At 38.6% G+C, this 22,885-nt stretch overlaps 1 protein-coding gene across 2 annotated transcripts in view; it reads right to left on the reverse strand.

The window, feature by feature from the left end:
• The window catches only part of LOC124595388 (DNA polymerase delta catalytic subunit), a 173,672-nt gene that overhangs the window by 30,591 nt on the left and 120,196 nt on the right, over positions 1-22,885 (reverse strand). For both annotated transcript variants that reach the window (XM_047134108.1, XM_047134109.1), the window contains exons 12-16: positions 7,650-7,858; positions 3,266-3,527; positions 2,634-2,729; positions 2,238-2,548; positions 1,629-1,878 (exon numbers count right to left, since the gene is read on the reverse strand). In XM_047134108.1, the coding sequence (XP_046990064.1) occupies positions 1,629-1,878; positions 2,238-2,548; positions 2,634-2,729; positions 3,266-3,527; positions 7,650-7,858 (1,128 nt within the window). The remainder of the gene's footprint in view (positions 1-1,628; positions 1,879-2,237; positions 2,549-2,633; positions 2,730-3,265; positions 3,528-7,649; positions 7,859-22,885) is intronic.

A 22,885-nucleotide genomic window follows, 5' to 3' on the forward strand; every position in this document is an offset into this window, starting at 1 on the left:
TCAGGATGTCAGAGAATAAGTTCCGTACAGGTTTGAAATTACATGTAAAATTTTTTGAAAGTTTGTAAATGCTCTCATTCTCAAATACTGGATGAATATATACTGGGTAATACGCATGCTGTGTATGAAATACTGAAAATCAAATTTCTGTTGCCCCTGGAAGACACTAGATAGGTAACCTGCAGCTGAGACTGTGCCCCAAGTTAGCCGCTTAGTAATAGAAGTGTAAAATGGACAGCCAGAATTTTATTGAACAACATATATTAATTTTATGGGAAAGGTCTGGTGGAATGTAAATATACTTCTAGATTGACTGAGACCACTCACCAAAAAGTGTAGGTGTTGAGTTCATGGCGGGCTCACACAGAAAAGAAAAATAAATTGATATATTTTTAAGTGATCCACTGCTTTACCAGCAGCATGTAGGAGTAAAAGTGTGTGTGTGTGTGTGTGTGTGTGTGTGTGTGTGTGTGTGTGTGTGTGTGTGTGTGTGTGTGTGTACTCTCAATTGAAAAGTATTACTCTGAAAGCTAGCAAGTTTTCTTTCTTTTTTGTGGGTGCGCCTGTTAATAACTCCACACTTTTGCTTTCCAGTGAGTGGTCTCCTTTAATCCAAAAGTATATATGTCTGCTTGTGTCTGTATATGTGTGGATGGATGTGCGCGCGCGCGCGAGTGTATACCCGTCCTTTTTTCCCCCCCTAAGGTAAGTCTTTCCGCTCCCGGGATTGGAATGACTCCTTACCCTCTCCCTTAAAACCCACATCCTTTCGTCTTTCCCTCTCCTTCCCTCTTTCCTGATGAGGCAACAGTTTGTTGCGAAAGCTTGAATTTTGTGTGTATGTTTGTGTGTCTATCGACGTGCCAGCACTTTCGTTTGGTAAGTCACATCATCTTTGTTTTTAGATATATTTTTTCCCACGTGGAATGTTTCCTTCTATTATATATATATAATAAAGAGAAACATTCCACATGGGAAAAATATATCTAAAAACAAAGATGTTGTAACTCATCAAACGAAAGTGTTGGTATGTTGACAGGAGACAATAAAAAACACACAAACACAAACACACACACAAATTTCAAGCTTTCGCAACCCAAGGTTGCTTCATCAGGAAAGAGGGAAGGAGAGGGAAAGACGAAAGGATGTGGGTTTTAAGGGAGAGAGTAAGGAGTCATTCCAATCCTGGGAGCGGAAAGACTTACCTTAGGGGGAAAAAGGGACAGGTATACACTTGCACACACACACACACACACACACACACACACACACATATCGATCCGCACAATATTTGCGGATGGATGGACGGATGCGCACGTGTGTGTGTGTGTGTGTGTGTGTGTGTGTGTGGGCGCGCGCGAGTGTATACCTGTCCTTTTTCCCCCCTAAGTTAGATCTTTCCACTCCCGGGATTGGAATGACTCCTTACCCTCTCCCTCAAAACCCACATCCTTTCATCTTTCCCTCTTTCCTGATGACGCAACCTTGGGTTGCGAAAGCTTGAAATTTGTGTATGCATTTTTTTATTGTCTCCTATCAACATGCCAACCCTTTTGTTTGGTAAGTTACAGAATCTTTGAAGTACTGGAACAAGATGTGTGTGCTAAGTGAGCATGGCGTTACCTCACCTCAGCCTTCATGTATGCTGGTGTATTTTTTGCAGCAGTTGTTAATACATAAGGCACTCTGTCACCAAGTTTTGGAGCAGTTCCTGGATCACGTTTCTTCATCTTTGCAGCTAGTTCCACATGAGCCTGTTTGGCTGCATAATCAGATTTGGTTAACTCTTTTGTTATAACCAACTGTGATATGTCTATCCTGTTACATAACAAATCTGAAATAATTTGCTTTGCATATTCAACTGCACCATCTGGATCTCTGAAACATAATGTACAATATACAAAAGCTAGCTATATAGAAAAGAAACATTCAGACAGACACCAGTACTGTTGTGGATGCGTCTAGGGTTTTCATTAACTTTGGCACAGTACTATCATTTTTCAATAGCATTTCAAATGCCATATGAGATTTTATATTGCTTTGCGATTATTACTCTTTTTACTTGCTTTTAATTGTTCATCAATATTACTATGCACAAAAGACGTTAAATAGTGTTGAAAATTATAATGTTGTTTATTGCTGTTAAGAACTTTTTTTCTGTTAATAAGTCATCCTAGGATATTAGCTATTACTATAACTACACAAGCTAAATAGCTTAAACATGAAAAGTACTGTACCTTTCAATGAGTAGTTTCTGCAGACATGTGTTCATCATGTTAGCAACAAGAGGGCAGTTGTCTCTGCGGACTGTTTCAATTCCTTTGCAGTCCATTTTGTCATATTTATCAGGTTGTGTGAAGTACAGCCCAGCATAGCGTTTTTTGTTAATCAATAAGTATGGGAAATAAACTTTCTCAAATTCCAGTTTTATGGGCTTAACAAACTTTGAGCTAACATATTCAGCAGCCTCCCTTCCTAATGCCATAGCAGCTTCAAGACTCTTCACTCCAAATTTTACCATAACAGAGTCAGTATCTCCGTAAATTACCTAGAATAGTATGCCTCATTTATTCTCAAAGATATGCAGTAAGATCAAAGAACAAGTCATGAAAAATATAAACTGAAATACATACTTCGGAATCATGTTCATACCCATTAGCAATATTATAATGCTGTTCAACTTCCTGCTTGGTTTGTTCAATCATTGTACGCCCATATGCAGTAACACTCTGTAACAATCAAATCACTTTTTGTTAGGAATAGCTTAATTTGAAATACAGCACGAATATCTAAAAGAACCATATATATTCTCGCATGCTCTGTTCTCAGGAAATTATTATTTCTGTTTTATACCCATGATCAGAAAATCAAGAAATACAGAGACAATACAAGTGCAGGCAAACATAAAATTATATTACACATGATTTAGTAATTATAGAACTTTCTGAAAAAATTATACCTGGTAGTAAGAAAATATGCTTCTAAATCTCAGATAAAAATCTAAATCTCTGATAAAAATCTAAATCTCAGATAACAACAACGTACAAAGTGCACAGTAATGTATTTGTATAAGCGACACCAAAAAAACTCATGGGTGCAATGAAAAGGACAAAAATAACTTTCACTATTAGTGAGAGATAGTGCCACCAAAACACAAACACACACACACACACACACACACACACACACACACACACACACACACACACACACACATTAAAAGATAAATGTGAAACTAGAGTTGTAAATTTTCAGATTCACATACCCCAGATATTTCAAGACATGGAAGTTTCCCCACTTGGGCCCCGGTGAATCCATACACAGAATTTGCACTTATCTTAAGTGCCAGCTGTCTGCCATCCAGCACCTTCTTTTTAAAAGAGTCAGTTTCACGTTTTAACTCCTCCTTTGCTCGTTTGCGGGCACTTAGTAAGTTTTCCAAAATTTCAGGTAGGAGGCCCTTGCATACTGATTGTCTCACAAAATAATTTCCTGCTGGAGTCTTGGTGTATTGATCTGGTGACAATCTGTTACAAGATATATAATAAATGTAAACTTCTTATAAGTATTACAGTGCAAGCATAAACACTATTACTTCAGCAAAGAACAACATGTAACCATTTCATTTCACTTTAAGAAACTCGCTGGACAATTTTGTACTTGTGCTTTGGTTTCTTTAATAACGTTATCTAACTATTTTGTTATATAAATTGATATCTTATGGAATATGTTATGTGTAGATTGAATGATTCATCTCAGGAATGGTGATACTGAACAAAGACATAAATCTCTCTAAAACTGACTGAAATGCTATTTCCCATTTTGCATGGGACATCTGCATGTGCTAAAATTTGACAATTCACAATTTACTTTTGCGGGACTGTCTGTTTAAATACAGTCAGTTAATGACTATTTTTCCACTATAATGAAGTATTGATGAGTTGGTGGCACAGTCTCTCAGAAGAGACTTTGGTGATTGCATTTTTCTTCAATAATTTAGAACCGACCCTTTAAATGTTTGATAAGTATAAAGTAAACTACAGATAAATTTTCATAAAAAGATACCGCCACCTGTAAGAAAGCAGTTGGATTCTTTATCCAGTTGTTTCTATTGTTTTGCAGAGATCTTCGATAGTGTTATTTTTACGACATGTGCACAGCACATAAAAATCTCAAACACTGACAGGGTTTCTTCTGACTTAACATTAGTATTTATTATGTTCCTTTGGTTATCAGGTGTTAAAGAGCTACTTAGTTTACCTAAAAATTGTGCTAATTCCAAATACCCAATAGTAACTTCCTGATAAAGTGAGTCAAAAGTATATATAAATAAGTGAAATATCCATATAGCTAATGTTGGAATATGTTAGCAACTTTTGCACTCTTTTAGTTTCAGAGTAACTGCGTTTCACAGTTAAAACAGTGTTACTGAAATACATATTATGTTTTGCAAGCTAGACAGCATAATTCAATAGCAATTATTGTTGTTTCTAAAAGTTCGCATTTAGACGAATCTTCCTTTACTATTAATTTGCTCAAAAACATGAATTTTCAATTGCAATACATCAAAATACAGCAATATTAGGAAAATTCAGTTTTAATTATTGTAATCTTACAATAGTACTGGACAGTGAATACAGGACATCCACAGAGTCTAGTATGTGGCTAAACATTTATCCATGCACAAATTATAATAAATGAGATTCGATCTGACCATAAACAGTAGGTTATTCAATATCAAAGTGCTATTCGAAGTGTTTGGACAGCGAACCTGGTTGGTGTGTGTGTGTGTGTGTGTGTGTGTGTGTGTGTGTGTATTTTCAAACATCATTCTGCTCTCTCGTTCCTGCTTTAAAACTATAGCTGGTCAAATAAAGCAGTCCACAAAGGAAGAGTATAAATGAAATGTAAGCACAAGAGAAGTGAAAATAGCAATGCTGAATGGAGGGAGAATACTACAAGAAATACAATGGCAAATGAATATAACCACAAGACAATGGTTATTGGAAAATAAGTACAGACAGATAAAATTAATTATATTGATTTATTTACATTGTCAAGAAATGGGCAATAAGGCCCTCTCTCAGGTCTAATCAATCAAAACAAAAGGAACCTAACAACTTTCACAGTATTTGAACAATTGGGCTGTAATGAATGTCTCGAGACATCATGCATGATTTAAAGGAGAGTTGTTGAAAGATGAATTACAATCGTACAAATTTTGGACTTGAGTAACAGTTAGGGCAATAATGTATGGACACTTTAAGGTGGCAGTTTTAGGTGCGGGTACTTTGAATACGGGTTGTATAAGATACCAGTAGAAGTTGTGGCAGTTCAACCTGCTTCACTTATGTTCGTTTGTTGATTGTTGTCCTCGGTGTCGACATACTGCATTGCTACACTGGCTGAAAAATGGGTTGTTGATTCCAACACCTACACTACTGTAAATTACGTAACCAACAGGTGCTAAGTTGCGTTTCACAGTACTTCAGTTTTCACTTTACACAATCCCCAATACTATACAGTTATATGGCCAGTGCACTATTATTTAACCTTCGATAAGCCTCATTAATAGTTAGCAGGCAAAACTCCACATACTGCTACAATAGTTTCTTGTTGAATACCTACGAGCAGTCAAACCTAACCACAAAGTTCACAGTTCTTGAAGAATAATTGGGTACGTAAGGAGCAGACACTGTCACTGTTTTTCACATGGCTTAATTGTTTAACACTTATTCCACAGTTAATTTGAAGCATTGTTGTTGTTCTAACTAGCACGTTACTCGTCACAGACTCAGCCGTGGGCTGACTGTCTCGTGACCAAAAATCGGGCCCTTATATATCATCGCAATAATCGGTACTGAAACTACATATTGTTCGAAGTTAAATTTACAGAAATTACAATTAAAACTTAACTCACTAAATTAACTGAATACATCTATAAATTGGTTGTTTTTAGCAGTTTCTACTACAAGGGTTATGCCAAATTATTTGTTTAAAACATGAAATTAATAAATATAGTTACTTAAACAATACTTTTGACAAATCAGAGCTACCTCATGGTTGATTACTCATAAAATCTAAGATGAATGTAAGGGAAATAATTTAATTCACAAATTTTGAACTGACCACAACTGTCTTATGAAATTACCTGAAAATGTCTTGAAGGAAGCCCATAGGCTGTCTAGTAATACTAAGATCCAAGCACTTCGTGGTTCTGTTTGACTCCATTTCAACTGTGATTCGGATCTTGTGGTGTAACTGACTTAAGGATGTGGCTAGACCTGAAATGTATGCCTGTGTACCATTATCTATAAGGAGAATATCAGCAACATATCTTTGGTGCACAATTATCTTATCTGTCAAAGTTATTGTGCCACCTTTGCACCTGGGTAGGAATGGACTGTTAGCACTTTTGTTTAATGTTTGTTAATTATTACTGCATAAAAAGTTAAGTATTTTGTATACAAATTTGTTTGTTATATTTCTATTTTAGGTCAAGAAATTCATTCTTCTCCTGCTGTATGACTTAATGAGACATAGCCAGCTTAATGACAGCATTATATCTACAGGCTGATTTCACTTCAACAGACAGACTGAATAATCCAGTCAATATATACAAAACTACTATGTAATCGGTTGACTTTTTTCATTCAGTTACACCCAGAGATTTGTTTCATTCAAAAGAACGAATGAATGATTTAAGCAATACATGACTCTAGCACTGAATGAGACAGTTGTTTTCCAACAACCGATTGAATCAATTATTGTCATTCGGTGATGGAGGTGGTGGTGGTGATGACGACAATGATTGGTTTGTGGGGCGCTCAGCTGTGTGGTTATCAGCGCCTGTATAAATTCCCAACCTTTGCTTAGTCCAAACTTGCCACTTTCACGAATGATGATGATATGATGAGGACATCACAAATACCCAGTCATCTTGAGGCAGATGAAAATCCCTGACCCCACTGGGAATTGAACCTGGGACCCCATGCTCAGGAAGCGAGAACGCGACTGTGAGACCACAAGCTGCGAACTATTGTCATTCGGTTGCTGTCATCACTACTGTTATGGTGCCATCTTTCAACAGGACAATGCTAATCCACCCAGTTGTGACCCAGCTTGCCTCACAAGAGGTCAAAACAGCTTTATGACACAGTTCCCAACTGAATCAATACACAGGCCATAGTGGGTGCTATGTCATAGTGAGAAGTGAGCTGTTATTGCCAAGCTTTTTATAAATTTGACTCGATTTTGTGCTCACTGACATAACATCACATACCTTTCCTTTTAATTTGTGAAATTTCATTTTGTGTCCTACTCCCCATCTGGGTACTTCACTTTTTTTGTCAGGTACTGTAGAGAGACTGGACATACTATGATGACTGATAGGGTATGGATAAAACAAATCATATGTAGAATGTGTTCAGTACACATGAACTGGTAATAACATCAATGTATAAATGGTTAAAAGGACTGCAGAGATAAGCAGAAGGTTGGAAGAAAGCAAATACAGGTAAGTCACTGGGAAAAAATTTCAACGGATTTTGCCAAACAAAGGTGGAGAGAAAACAGACATTGAATTGTAATTACTTCTACATAAATGGCAGTTATCTCAAAACAATGACGATTTTCTTGTAATTACATACCCTAGCCTATCTTTGGCTACACCTTGCAGCAAAGTTGTGTAGCACAGATTGTGAGCCATCATTATACTAGGATATAGTGAACTGAAATCAAGAGTTGCTATAGGATCACTGTAGTAACCCTTTTTTGGTTCGATGACAGTGGCACCCTCAAACTGTTCTTCTTGTGCTCCTCCACCATATGCTGGCATTAAGTAATTCCTTTCTCGAGCCTGCAAGGAATGAAAACAAAAATTATTTACCATGAAATGAGGAAATGAATAAAGTTATTAGAAAGAAATGGCTTTTATATTTTCACAATATTTTTCAGTGGACATGAAGTGTTTAATTGTGGGATGGGGCAGAGGGGAGGGAGTAAGAGCTGTGATTATATGGTCTCCTCTAGAGTGTCTTCTAGTTGTTCCATAAAGAAAGGACATTACTAAAGGCGATCAAATAGATTGACAACTGCACATTACATTGCCTGGGACAGTCCTACAACTTCAGAAACCAATTATCTTCACGGCTTGCTGAAGAAGAAACTAAAAATGGAAGGAGTTACGGTAACAGTTAACTATATAGTTAAAGCCCGCTACATAGTATCAACAACGCTGCTTTATTAGAGGGGGGAGTGGTTTCAGGTGGAATCAGCAGGGGGGGAAAAGGGGATAGGAGGAGGGAGGCTAATGGTTGGGAGGGACGGTTGGAAGGCAAGGGAAGCTGATGGCTGGGATGGAGAGTTGGAAGGGGAGGGTGATTGATAGTTGGGACGAAGAAGCAGAAAGCACACAGGATACGAAAGGGGCACTGGCAAGCCTGCCCTGGTGTAAGTGAGTTGCATGCAGGACATAAAATGATGTGGAGGATTGCACCAGGAGGGGGAGATATAACAGCAGAAAATTGAAGTGCAAGTGTAAACTGGGTGAAGTGGGGCATATGGGGTGGGGGGATGACATGGAGACAGCAATGGAGGTGGGTGTAGCACATGAGCTAGTGGAGATTGACACCACAAGGACTGTGGGATTGGAGGATGTGTTGTAAGGACAATACCCATCTACTTAACCCAAATAACGCTGACATCCTTCTGCAAGTACATCAGCCAGTGTTCAAATTATTTATTTCTATGAGTAATGCATTGCTGTGCTGGACTGTAACATATATAGTCATTGAGAAATTGTGTCTTGAAGGTAAGTCCAGTTTTACCATGAACAAATTGACTGATCTTGTTATCGATAGGTACGTATATTTTCTTCCATGTTGTGTCAATAATTCTGATACTATTAATATAACACCTTAGAGGAAAAACTATATTATTTATATGGTTACGATACAATTGGAGGTTTCCATCAATTGTAATTCAATGATGTTTCCAGAAGGATGTCATGGTAATGTGTTGTCATTTTATATTCACAGAAAACAGTGTACACTGCTGGAACTTTTGGACATTTTAGAAACCAACAATGATGAAATACCAAACAGTGATGTGGATGTAACATCTCATCCACCTCTAAATTAAGTTGATGAAGTAACAGATGGAGATTCTGGTGCAAAGGAAAATCCAAGTGTAGATACATTACCAGTAAGTCAATGCTACTGCACTTTGTGATTTGGACATTTCAGCCTATCGTAATGTGAATACAATACAAAAACAATCCTTAACCTGTGATTTGGTTCCAGGACCCTCCAGCAGTACAACAACAACAACAACAACAACAACAACAACAAAATGACTATCAAGGCAAAAAGTTTAAAAGCACAAGAAAAAATATAACTGGAATAGTGGAGAAATAGGTAATACAACACCTGAATGACCTCAGTCCATTTTGGGAACATCTGTCAATTACTATGTATGCTGAATGATAGATTCACATAATTTGTGCCTCATGTGTGGTGCCAATCTGTCAATGAATCGATGGTTTCTTATTTTGGAAGTAAATAATTCATAAAAGGGAAACCAAACCGATGTGGATTCAAATTCTGTTGTGGAGGCATCGGTGGTGGATATATTATTTGGATTAAACCTTACCAAGGAGCTGGCATGTGTGTTAAGGATTATGAAACCAAAAGTATGGTCTACCCAGTGGTAATGACGTATGTGTACCAGTTACTTCCTGCATGTTCCACATCGAATTTTCTTTGATAACCTATTTACCAGTGTTGAACTACTACATGACCTAAATTAGAGGAGTGTGGAAACAACTGGAACAATAAGAGGAAACAGAGATAAGAATTATACTCTATCATCTGTACATGAAATGAAGAAAACAGTGGATCAGATAAAGATTGTTCCGACTTAGCATTAGGGATTTCCACTGTCCACTGTAATGGCAATAATGTTGTTACTGTAGCAAACAATTTTGACAAAGTTCAACCATTGCATACTGTAACAAGATTTCCCAAGAAACAAAAGAAAAGTATTAGTGTGCCTCGGCCTAACCTATTACATTCCTACAATCCTCATATGGCACACACAGATCACACTGATAAAAATGTACCACTGTAGAGATGCTCTATAATAGGAAAACAGTGGTATTTCCCCATCATTGCATATTTGATAGACACTGCAGAGCCAAATGCCTGGGATCTTTACAAGAACAATGAAGAAGCCATAGATCATTTAACACATTTTGCTGTCAAATTGTCACTGAAATACTTGAAAGCAACAAAAGAATGACTAGCAACGGAGGGCATCCTAATAATAGTAATAATAATAATAATAATAATAATAAGAAGAAGAAGAAGAAGAAAAAGAGTCTCAATTTGATGGAAGGGAACACTACATTGCTGAATTACCAAAGTACCAAAGGACGAGAAAACGAAAAACAAGTTGAAATTGTTACAAAAAGACTACTACAATGTGCTTAAAATGTGATGAACCTATTCATGTTTGTTGCTTTTTATCTTATCATAAAGTTGCATAAAACAGGTTTTTAAGGTTATTTTATTTACCATATTTATTCCACCCCATGAAAAATGGACCTTGCCGTCGGTGGGGAGGTTTGCGTGCTTCAGCGATACAGACGGCCGTACTGTAGGTGCAACCACAACGGAGGGGCATCTGTTAAGAGGTCAAACAAACGTGTGGTTCCTGAAGAGGGGCAGCAGACTTTTCAATAGCTGCAGGGGGCAACAGTTTGGATGACTGACCGATCTGGCCTTGTAACATTAACCAAAACGGCCTTGCTGTGCTGGTGCTGCAAACGGCTGAAAGCAAGGGGAATCTATGCCCGTAATTTTTCCCAAGGACATGCAGCTTTACTGTATGGTTAAATGGAGTCCTCTTGGGTAGAATATTCTGGATGTAAAATAGTCCCCCCATTTGGATCTCCGGGTGGGGACTACTCAGGAGGACGTCGCTATCAGGAGAAGCAAAACTGGCATTCTATGGATCGGAGTGTGGAATGTCAGATCCCTTAATTGGCTAGGTAGGTTAGAAAATTTAAAAAGGGAAATAGGTAGGTTAAAGTTAGATATAGTGACAATTAGTGAAGTTTGGTGTCAGGAGGAACAAGACTTCCAGTCAGATGAATACAGAGTTATAAATACCAAGTCAAATAACGGCAATGCAGGAGTACGTTTAATAATGAATAAAAAAATAGGAATGTGGATAAGCCATCATGTACAGCATAGTGAACGCATTATTGTAGCCAAGATAGACATGAAGGCCACATGCACCACAGTAGTACGAGTTTATATGCCAACTAGCTTCGCAAATGATGAAGAGATTGAAGAAATGTATGATGTGATAAAAGAAATTATTCAGATAGTTAATGGAGACAACAATTTAATAGTCATGGGGGACTGGAATTCGAGAGTAGGAAAAGAAGAAAAAGTAGTAGGTGATTATGGACTGGGGGGTAAGGCATGAAAGAGGAAGCCACCTTGTAGAATTTTACATAGAGCATAACTTAATCATAGCTAACACTTGGTTTAAGAATCATGAAAGAAGGCTGTATATGTGAAGAGGCCTGGAGACACTGGTGTGTTTCAGATATATTATGCGAGGGTGAGTCAAATGAGAACCTTAAATATTTTTTCAAATATTATTTACTGTGAAGAAGTGGTACAAAGCTGTACCACTTTTCAACATTATCACCCCTATGCTCAATGCAAGTCCTCCAGCACTTACAAAGGGCATACATTCCTTTAGAAAAAAATTCTTTTGGTAGTCCGCGCAACCAGTCATGCACCACGTGGTGTACCTCTTCATCAGAATGGAACTTCTTTCCTCCCATTGTGTCTCTGAGTAGTCCAAACATATGGAAATCACTTGGGGTAAGGTCTGGTGAGTATGGTGGATGAGGAAGACACTCAAAATGCAGGTCTGTGATTGTTGCAACTGTTGTACAGGCAGTGTGGGGCCTTGCATTGTCATGTTGCAAAAGGACATCTGCTGACAGCAATCCATGTCGCTTTGATTTGATTGCAGGCCGCAGATGATTTTTTTAAGAGATCTGTGTATGATGCAATGGTGACTGGTCCCTCTAGGCATGTAACGCTCCAAAATGATGCCTTTTCCATTCCAGAAGAGAGTCAGCTTAACCTTACCTGCTGATGGTTCTGTTCGAAACTTCTTTGGTTTTGGTGGTGATGAATGGCGTCATTCCTTGCTCACTCTCTTCGTTTCCGGTTGGTGGAAGTGAACCCAGATTTCGTCCCCAGTAACGATTCTTGCTAGGAAGCCCACCTTCTGATTCAAAGCACCGAAGAAGTTCGTCACAAGCATCAACACATCGTTCTCTCATTTCAGGAATCAGCTGCCGTGGCACCCATCTTGCAGACACTTTGTGAAACTGGAGCACATCATGTACAATGTGGTGTGCTGACCCATGACTAATCTGTAAACACGCTGCAATGTCATTCAGTGTCACTTGGCAATTCTCCTTCACTATGGCTTCAACTGCTCCAAATGTTCTGTGGGGTCATAACTCGTTGTGCCTGACCTGGACAAGGAGGATCTTCCACTGAAGTCACACCATTTGTGAATGTCCGACTCCATTCGTAGACTTGCTGCTGTGACAAACATGCATCACCATACTGAACCTTCATTCGTCGATGAATTTGAATAGGTTTCACACCTTCACTACGCAAAAACCGAATAACTAAATGCTGTTCTTCCCTGGTGCAAGTCGCAAGTGAGGAGGCCATCTTCATACTGATACTGCGATGGTATATGTGCATCTGCAATATGCTACCACCTACAGGCCATTCTACATGCTGTTTGTACCACACTTACCAACTTACAGGATAACGGCATGAAATTTCGATTTGTTATTACAAATTTAAGCTTTTCATTTGACTCACCCTCGTATAATGGTAAGGTAGAGGTTTAGGAAATAGGTTTTAAACTATAAGATACTTCCAGGGGCAGATGATAGACTCTGACAACAATTTATTGGTTATGAGCTGTAGATTAAAACTGAAGAAACTGCAAAAAGGAAGGAATTCAAGGAAATGGGACCTGGATAAAATGAAAGAACCAGAGGTTGTAGAGGGTTTGAGAGAGAGAGCATTAGGGAACGATTGACAGGAACGGGGGAAAGAAATACAGTAGAAGAAGAATGGGTAGCTTTGAGAGATGAAACAGTGAAGGCAGCAGAGGATCAAGTAGGTAAAAAGATGAGAGTTAGTAGAAATCCTTGGGTAACAGAAGAGATACCGAATTTAACTGACAAGAGGAGAAAATAGAAAAATGCAGTTAATGAAGCAGGCAAAAAGGAATACAAACGTCTCAAAAATGAGAGTGATAGGAACTGTAAAATGACTAAGCAGGGATGGCTAGAGGGCGAATCTAAGGATGCAGAAGCATATATAACTGGAGGTAAGAAAGATACTGCCTACAGGAAAATTAAAGAGACCTTTGAAGAACAGACAACCACTTGTATGAATATCAAGAACTCAGATGGAAAACCAGTCCTACGCAAAGAAGGGAAAGCAGAAATATGGAAGGAGTATATAGAGGGACTATACAAGGGATATGTACTTGAGGGCAATATTACGGAAACGGAAGAGGACGTAGATAAAGATGAGATGGGAGATATGGTACTGCATGAAGAATTTGACAGAGCATTGAAAGACCTAAGTCAATACAAGGCCTCGGGAGTAGCCAGCATTCCGTTAGATCTACTGACGACCTTGGGAGAGCCAGCCATGACAGAACTCTTCCATATGGTGAACTAGATGTATGAGATAGGCAGAATACCTTCAGACTTCAAGATGAATATAATAATTCCAATTCCAAAGTAAGCAGGTGCCAAACCCACCAGTTTAATAAATCACAGCTACAAAATCCCAACATGGATTCTTTACAGAAGAATGGAAAAACTAGTAGAAGCCAACCTCATGGAAAATCAGGTTGGATTCCAAAGAAATGTGGGAACATGCAAAGCAATACTGACCCTACGACTTATCTTAGAAGATAGGTTAAGGAAACGCAAACCTACGTTTCTAGCATTTGTAGACTTAGAGAAAGCTTTTGACAATGCACAGTGGAATACTCTCTTTCAAATTCTGAAGGTGGCAGGAGTCAAATACAGGGAGTGAAATGCTATTTACAATTTGTACAGAAACCAGATGGCAGTTATAAGAGTCGAGGAATATGAAAGGGAAGCAGTAGTTGGGAAGGGAGTGAGACAGGGTTGTAGCCTCTCCCCGATGCTATTCAATCTGTATATTGAGCAAGCAGTAAAGGAAACAAAAGAAAAATTCGGAGTAGGAATTAAAATCCATGGAGAAGAAAAAAACCTTTGAGGTTCGCCGATGACATTGTAATTCTGTCAAAGACGGCAAAGGACCTGGAAGAGCTGTTGTTCAGAATGGAACAGTGTCTTGAAAGGAGGATATAAAATGAACATCAACAAAAGCAAAACAAGGATAATGGAATGTAGTATAATTAAATCAGGTGATGCTGAGGGAATTATATTAGGAAATGAGTTTTGCTATTTGGAGAGCAAAATAACCGATAATGGTCGAAGTAGAGAGGATATAAAATGTAGGCTGGCAATGGCAAGAAAAGTGTTTCTGAAGAAGAGAAATTTGTTAACATCGAGTATTAATTTAAGTGTCAGGAAGCCTTTTCTGAAAGTATTTGTATGGAGTGTAGCCACGTACGGAAGTGACACACAGACGATAAGTAGTTTACACAAGAAGAGATTAGAAGCTTTTGGAATGGGGTCACTGCTATCTCCTGGGACACAATGTCACCTTTCTGATATACTTTTGACAATCATCAATACTTTAGGGTTGAAGGAGACCACTCAACGAAAAGCAGAAACATTGAGTTGTTGATAAGCACACACAAAAGAAGGAAAACGTGCTACTTGTCCCAAAGCTAGCAAAGTTTCCTTCTTCTGTGTGCACCAATCGATGACTAACTGCTTTTGCTCTTTGGTGTGTGGTCGTGTTTATGCCTAAAGTAATTTATATTCCGATACGAATTAATAGAGGGAAACATTCCACATGGGAAAAATATATCTAAAAACAAAGATGATGTGACTTACCAAACGAAAGCGCTGGCACGTCGATAGACACACAAACAAACACAAACATACACACAAAATTCAAGCTTTCACAACAAACTGTTGCCTCATCAGGAAAGAGGGAAGGAGAGGGAAAGACGAAAGGATATGCGTTTTAAGGGAGAGGGTAAGGAGTCATTCCAATCCCGGGAGCGGAAAGACTTACCTTAGGGGGAAAAATGTCTGCTTGTGTCTGTATATGTGTGGATGGATATGTGTGTGTGTGCGAGTGTATACCCGTCCTTTTTTCCCCCTAAGGTAAGTCTTTCCGCTCCCGGGATTGGAATGACTCCTTACCCTCTCCCTTAAAACCCATATTCTTTCGTCTTTCCCTCTTTCCTGATGAGGCAACAGTTTGTTGCGAAAGCTTGAATTTTGTGTGTATGTTTGTGTTTGTTTGTGTGTCTATCGACGTGCCAGCGCTTTTGTTTGGTAAGTCACATCATCTTTGTTTTTATATTCCGATACTTTGCTTTTGTCATTAACTGTAATTTAAATTTTGATTCTACAGATTGAATGAGAAACATAGATACTACAGCGACATACAAGTCTGCACCAGTTGTAAAGTAGTAATTTGAAAACAGATCAATTTTTAACACGCCAATAACTGAGCTACTGAGCTTATGACAGTGTGAACATCACAGTATTAGAAAAAATGCTTGTTTCAACTGGATTACCTCCCTACAGAGCACCTGTGAGCTAGAGACTGTTTCTTTGATTAGTAATCAAAACGTCCTCTGTCCCGGGTTCGAACTCCGCCACTGGTTAAATTCTCAATAAAAATCATCAGCATTGGTGGCTGAAGACTTTGGCATAAGAAGTCATCCTCATTCAGTGAATGGGCCTTGTCAAAGATGGAGGAGGAGTGGACAGATGTTCAGAGTACTCTCTTGCCGTAAGGTGGGAAACTGCCCCTAAAGGCAGAAGAATCAGCAATGATCAACAGCATGAGGATACAGAAGGCAATGGGAACCACTGCATTAAAGACACACAATGTGTATCCACAGGACATGCGGTCTGTAACTGAAGAAGTGTCATGATCATCTCTCCATTGGCAAAAGATTCTGGAATCGCCTCCATTAAGATCTCCGGGAGTGGACTGTCAAGGGGAAGGTAGCCATGAGAAAAAGATTGAATAACCAATGAAAGGATAATGTTCTTTGAGGTAGGGTATGGAATATTTGAAGTCTGAATGTGGAAGGGAAGCTAGAAAATCTGAAAATGCACACACAGAGGCTCAATCTAGATACAGTTGGGCTCAGTGAAACGAAATGGAAAGAAGACAAATACTTCTGGTCAGGTGAGTACAGTGTAATACCAGCAGCAGCAGAAGATGGTACAACAGGAGTAGGATTTGTTATGAATAGGAAGGTAGGGCAGAGAGTGTGTTACTGTTAACAGCTGAGTGATCTGGTCATTCTCACCCGGGTCAACAGTGAACTAACACTGAGAACTGACCTTGCAAGCTCAAAACCAAGACACAGAGACAGTATATGAAGATACTGAATGGATAATTCAGTACATGAAGAGAGAGTCATGAGGGACTGGAATGCAGCTATTTGGGGGGGGGGGGGGGGGGGGGAGGAGGGCATAGAAAAAAGGTTAGGGGAGAAGATGGGCTTGGTAATAGAAATGACAGAGGAGAAAGACTAATTGAGTTCTGCAACAAATTTCAGCAAGTAATGCCAAACACTCTGTTCAAGAATCGCAAGAAAAGGAGGTATACTATATTGAACGGGAGATACGAGAAGATTTAAGTTAGATTTCATCATTGTCAGGCAGAGATTGCAAAATCGGATACTGGATTGTAAGGCGTACCCAGGAGCAGATATAGACTCAGATCACAATTTAGTAATGATGAAAAGTAGGCTCTAGTTTAACAGGCTAGTCAGGAAGTATCATCAATACAAAAAGAAGTGGGATACACAAGCACTAAGGAATGAAGAGATATGCTTTATGTTCTCTGAGTCAACAGATACTGTGATAAGTAATAGCTCAGTAGGCAGTTTAATTGAAGAGGAATGGAAATCTCTTAAAAGGGCAGTCATACAAGTTAGAAATAAAAACCCATAGATACAAGGAAGGTAACTGTGAAAAAACCATGCGTAACAGAAGATATACTTCAGTTGATCGATGAAAGAAGGTAGTACAAAAAAATGTTCACGGAAATTCAGGAGCATAAGTTGCTTAGGAATGAAATAAACAGGAAGCGTATGGAAGCTAAAGAGAAATGGCTGCATCAAAAACACGAAGAAATCAAAAAAGAAATGATTGTTGGAACGACTTACTCAGCATGCAGAAAAATCAAAACAACCTTTGGTGAAATTAAAAGCAAGATTGGTAACATGCAATGGGAATTCTTCCACTGTTAAATGCACAGGAGAAAGAGTAGACAGATGGAAAGAGTGCATTGAAGGCCTCTATGAGGGGAAAGACTTGTCCAATGACATGAGAGAAGAAGAAACAGGAGTCGATATTGAAGAGATAAGGGATCCAGTTAAGAATCAGAATTTAAAAGAGTTCTGGAAGACTTAGGATCAAGTAAGTCAGAAGGCATAGATAACATTCCATCAGAAATTCTAAAATCGTTGGGGGAAGCGGGAACAAAACGACTACTGATGTTGATGTGTAGAATGTGGGGAAGCGGGAACAAAACGACTACTGATGTTCATGAGTAGAATGTATAAGCCTGGCGATATACCACTCGACTTTTGATAACAGCTCATGCATCCAACTTGCTGACAAGAAAAATATACAGAAGAATGGAAAAAAAATTGAAGATGTGTTAGGTGACGATCAGTTTGGCTTTAGGAAAGGTAAACGCACCAAAGAGGCAGTTCTGACATTGCGGTTAACAATGGAAGCAAGATTAAAGAAAAATAAAGATACGTTCATAGGATTTGTTGACCTGGAAAAAGCATTCGATAATGTCAAATTGTGCAAGATGTTCAAAATTCTAAAAAAATAGGCATAAGCTATATGACAAGACAGGTAACACACAATATATACCATAGCCAAGAGGGAACAATAAAAGTGGAAGACAAGAACAAAGCACTCAGATTAAAAAGGTTGTAAGACAGGGATATACTCTTTTGTCCCTACTGTTCAATATATACACTGAAGAAACAATGATGGAAATAGAAGTACGGTTCAAAAGTGGAATTAAACTTCAATGTGAAAGGATATCAATGATTCGATTTCCTGGTGACATTGCTATCGTCAGTCAATGCGAAGAAGAATTAGCGGATCTGCTGAATGGAATTAACAGTCTAATGCATACAGAACATGAATTCTGACTGAACTGAAGAAAGAGAAAGTAATGAGATGTAGCAGAAATGAGAACAGCGAGAAAATTAACGTCAGGATTGATGATCATGGAGTAGATGAAGTTGAGGAGTTCTGTTACCTACACAGAAAAATAACCCACAATGGGAAAGCAAGGAAGACATCAAAACCAGACTAGAACTGGCAAAAAAAGGGCATTTCTGGTCAAGAGAAGTCTACTAGCATCAAACAAAGGCTGTAATTTGAGGAAGAAATTTCTGAGAATGTACCTTTGGAGCACAGCATTGTATGGCAGTGAAACATGGACTGTGGGAAAACTGAAAAGAAGAGAAACAAAGCATTTGAGATGTGTTACAGAAGAATGTTGGAAAATAAGTGGACTGATAAAGTAAGCAATGAGGAGGTTCTCCACACAATTGGCAAGGGAAGGAATATATGGAAAACACTGACAAGAACAAGGGACAGGTTGGTAGGACATCTGCTAAGACATCAGGTAATAATTTCATGGTACTAGAGGCACCTACAGAGGTAAAAACTGTAGCAGAAAAGACAGATTGGAAAACATCCAGCAAACAATTGAGGACGTAGCTTGCAAGTGCTACTCTGAGATGAAGAGGTTGACACAGGAGAGAAATTTGTGGTGGGGCGCATCAGCAAACCAATCAGAAGACTGATGAGCCCCCCCCCCCCCCCCAACTAAATAAAAAAAAATAATGAAAAAACAAACCGCACGCGCACACACACACACACACACACACACACGCACACACACACACACACACTATCTGTGGTATCAAATCTTTGTTGTCAGAAAGAAGAATCTATGGTAAGTATAATGAAAGCACCATTGGGCCTCAGAGATGGTTGACAATGGTCTCTCCCAAGCAGCCATACTGAGCACCCTCCTACACATAGTCTGTTACTCCATAAAGTGTAGACTGGATTTACAAAAAAATTGAGAAACATTAGGGTGGTTTTAGTGATTCAGCTGTTCTCCATGTTCTCCTGCCACTAGAAGACAATGCGCAGAACATTCACACCAACCAAGCGAAACAGCCAGAAAGTCCCCCCTTGGGAAGCTGTTCAACTTGTGTATAGTGTTGGCTTGAATACTGGTTATGTCATCAAAGCATTGATCCTTCATGTGAATTTCTGCTCTCTGCCATTTTGCGGTAGGTTCGTATTGACAGCAAGAAGTCTTGTCACCTCTGGCGATTTTTTCCTGAAATAGATATGTCTGCATTTTTCATTTCAATCAAGTTGCAGCAGGCAATCACACGTCATAGTTTTTGCCTGGGAGTCAAGATGTGGAGGCCAAATTTTGCACGCATTATTATCTTTTTAAAATCAGTCAGGATAATGTCCTCGACACCTGATTTAGAAATATTCCAGTTCATTGTTCCACTGCAATTTGTGACAATATTGTTGACACATTTTGGCTGCTTGTCTATTACTTAGCACTGCCTGCGCATAACTGACTGAGCAAACATACAACGTTCTTTACAGTTATTGGTTCAAACTGCCACTGCAGTTATTGTGCTGACATTACTTATACGCCAGGAATAAAATCTTAAGTCTCACAGAAATTTTTGGATGAGGTAGTGTAGTATATATGCAAGATCTTGAGGAAAGTTTCTCGTGAAGGGTATCTACCTAATGGTGTGCTAATGTTCTCTGTCTGTATTCAACAGCTTTTCCCTTGAAACAGCAAGATAAATTATGGAACATACTGTAGCAAACCTTAGAATTTGATTGAATGAGAGACTACACTGCAGATATTATTGGTAGCTATTTTTACATTAAGAACAGTTCTGCATCGCCCGGATAGTATGAACCTTGTAGAATAATTACCCCATTCGTGAATCAAGCTGTTTCTAGGTATGAGAACTGACTGAAGGTCAATATGGAGAACTCACAAAAATGATACTTCTAAGATAGAAAGAAAGATGAAGGCACTGAGATTTGAGTCTGGAAAATGGTGGAGAGCTCACATGAAAACTGTTTGCCTCATAAACAGAAGAAAGCCATTTATTACGAAGTCTCTTGATTGGAAGACCTCAAATGTACATAAAATACCTAACAGAAATCTTAACTCCATTCAGCTACTAAGATGAAAATGCACTAATCTTCACTAATATCATTCTAACCTTCAGTAATATATTATATACGATTCTCCAGATTTGAAGACTGAAATCAACATTTTGCTCAATACTATCATCATGTTTTTGATGAATATTTATATGGGAGGATCAAAGACATTAACAGCAACTAAGTACAATGCACAATATACAACCATACAGAAAATTATCAAACCCTATATTCCCTACCTACAGAGGCACCCATCTACTACGCAGAAGACACTGAAATTACAGAAGCAGTACAATATGGCATATCTTGCACACAAAGCAGTGTGGTGATACTGACCAATTCCCTAAATGTGCTAAAGAGCCTCAAAAATCCAAAATAGAACAGAAATGTATTGCCTATAATCATAGACATTATTAAAGTCGTTTCTACACATAAGCAAGCAACAATAGTAACAAATTTCTTTTTGATTCCAGGGCACAGTGGACTCTTTCATAAAGAAATAGCAGACAGTTCAGCAGAGCGAGCAATTAACTTAGGGAATGAAAAAGTGAGAAACTACTGGGAGACACAATGACAACAATTTCAAAAGGAGTGCATTATCACCCAGTGAAACCTAAAATAGCATTATCTCCTTAGTTTACAAATTGGAACAGAAGCAATCTATTCATAACAATGATACACAGACGCACTTACATTACGGCAAATTTCCAACCTGTCTGTTCCAAGAAGGATTGAAGGAGTATCCTTTACCTAATTTATGCAACGAAGAAGAGGACACAAACCAACTATTATTCTCGTGTACAAGAACCAACACATTACAAAAGTCTTATCTGAGTATTGGTTAATGCAATGGTTCCCCCCCTTCCAGCATCAGCTGCAGTATTGTTGTCTACCCCAAAAAAGTGAAATAGTATTAAATGAGATGTTCAAGCACTTAAAATATGTGTTATCCAACTATCTAAGATATACTGTGAACAAAATGTGTGGATATTTTAGAAAAGCTTTTATTATTATTATTATTATTATTATTATTCTGGTACAATTACTTTATGAGTAGTTTCGAGTTGTGTCATAAATCAACACCCTACTTTTTTTTGTAAATATTAACTAACAAAGTGCATAGCAGAATAACCATTAAGAATGATACTACGTAAATATGATCGATGTCTGTATGATGATAGCCAAATACCAATAAAGAATAAAAAATAATACATATGAGGGTGGTTTGAAAAGTTCTTGGAATCACCATGAGAGGTCAGCGCCAGCGCAACGAGTTGTTCACGCGATATTCATTGGGCTGTTGCCTGTAAACATGTGCCATGTCAGTGCTCTTGGAAAAGAGCTGTGGCAGTGACGTGGCTCTGTGATTTGCGAAGATGGAAAAACATTGAGATTCAAGCAGTGATTAAGTACTTTGTAAAGAAAAATATGAAACCAAAGGACATTCATGCCAATTTCCAGAATACACTGGGGGACTCTGCTCCTTCATATTCAACTGCTGCGAAGTGGACAAATGAATTTAAATTTGGTCGGAAGAGCTTAAATGACGATCCGCGCAGTGGTTGGCCAAGATGTGTCACTCACTACTCCAGAAATCATTGCAAAAGTGCACAAAATGGTCTTGGGGGATCGCCGATTGAAAGTGCGTAAAATTGCTCACGCTTGCCAGATGTCATCTGAAAGGGTATATATTTTAACAGAAGAGTTAGAAATGAAAAAATTATCTGTAAGATTGCTGCCGCGACTCTTGACACTGGATCAAAAATGCATGAGAATGGATATATCTGAACAATGTTTGGTCCATTATAGGAGTAACGAACACTATTTTTTGCACTGGTTTGTGACTGCAGATGAAACTTGGGTGCACTACTATACCCCACAGACAAAACAACAATTAAGGCAGTGGAAACATGCTGATTCTCTGCCACCAAAGAAAGCAAAGACAATTCCTTTGGCAGGAAAGGTCATGGAATCAGTGTTCTGGGATGAGAAGCAGATCATGTTTGTAGATTATCTCCCCACTGCGCAAACAATCACTGGAGAATACTATCCTAACCTCCTGGACATATTGCAACAAAAAATACATGAAAAAGGCTGGGTTTAGCAAGGAAGAAAGTCATCTTCCATCAAGACAATGCACGCCCGCACCCATGTGTCGTTGCCATGGCAAAATTACACGAACTAACGTATGAATTGTTGCCACACCCGCCTTATTCACCTGATACGGCTCCATCAGACTTCCACCTCTTCCCAAAACTGAAATTTTTTTTTGGTGGGCGAAGATTCACTTCAAACGAAGAATTGATAGCCGGAGATGACAATTATTTTGCAGGCCTGGAGGAAATTCATTTTTGAGATGGGATCAAGGCA

Source organism: Schistocerca americana, chromosome 2 (genome assembly GCF_021461395.2).
Source record: "Schistocerca americana isolate TAMUIC-IGC-003095 chromosome 2, iqSchAmer2.1, whole genome shotgun sequence".
Taxonomy (NCBI): Eukaryota; Metazoa; Arthropoda; class Insecta; order Orthoptera; family Acrididae; genus Schistocerca; species Schistocerca americana.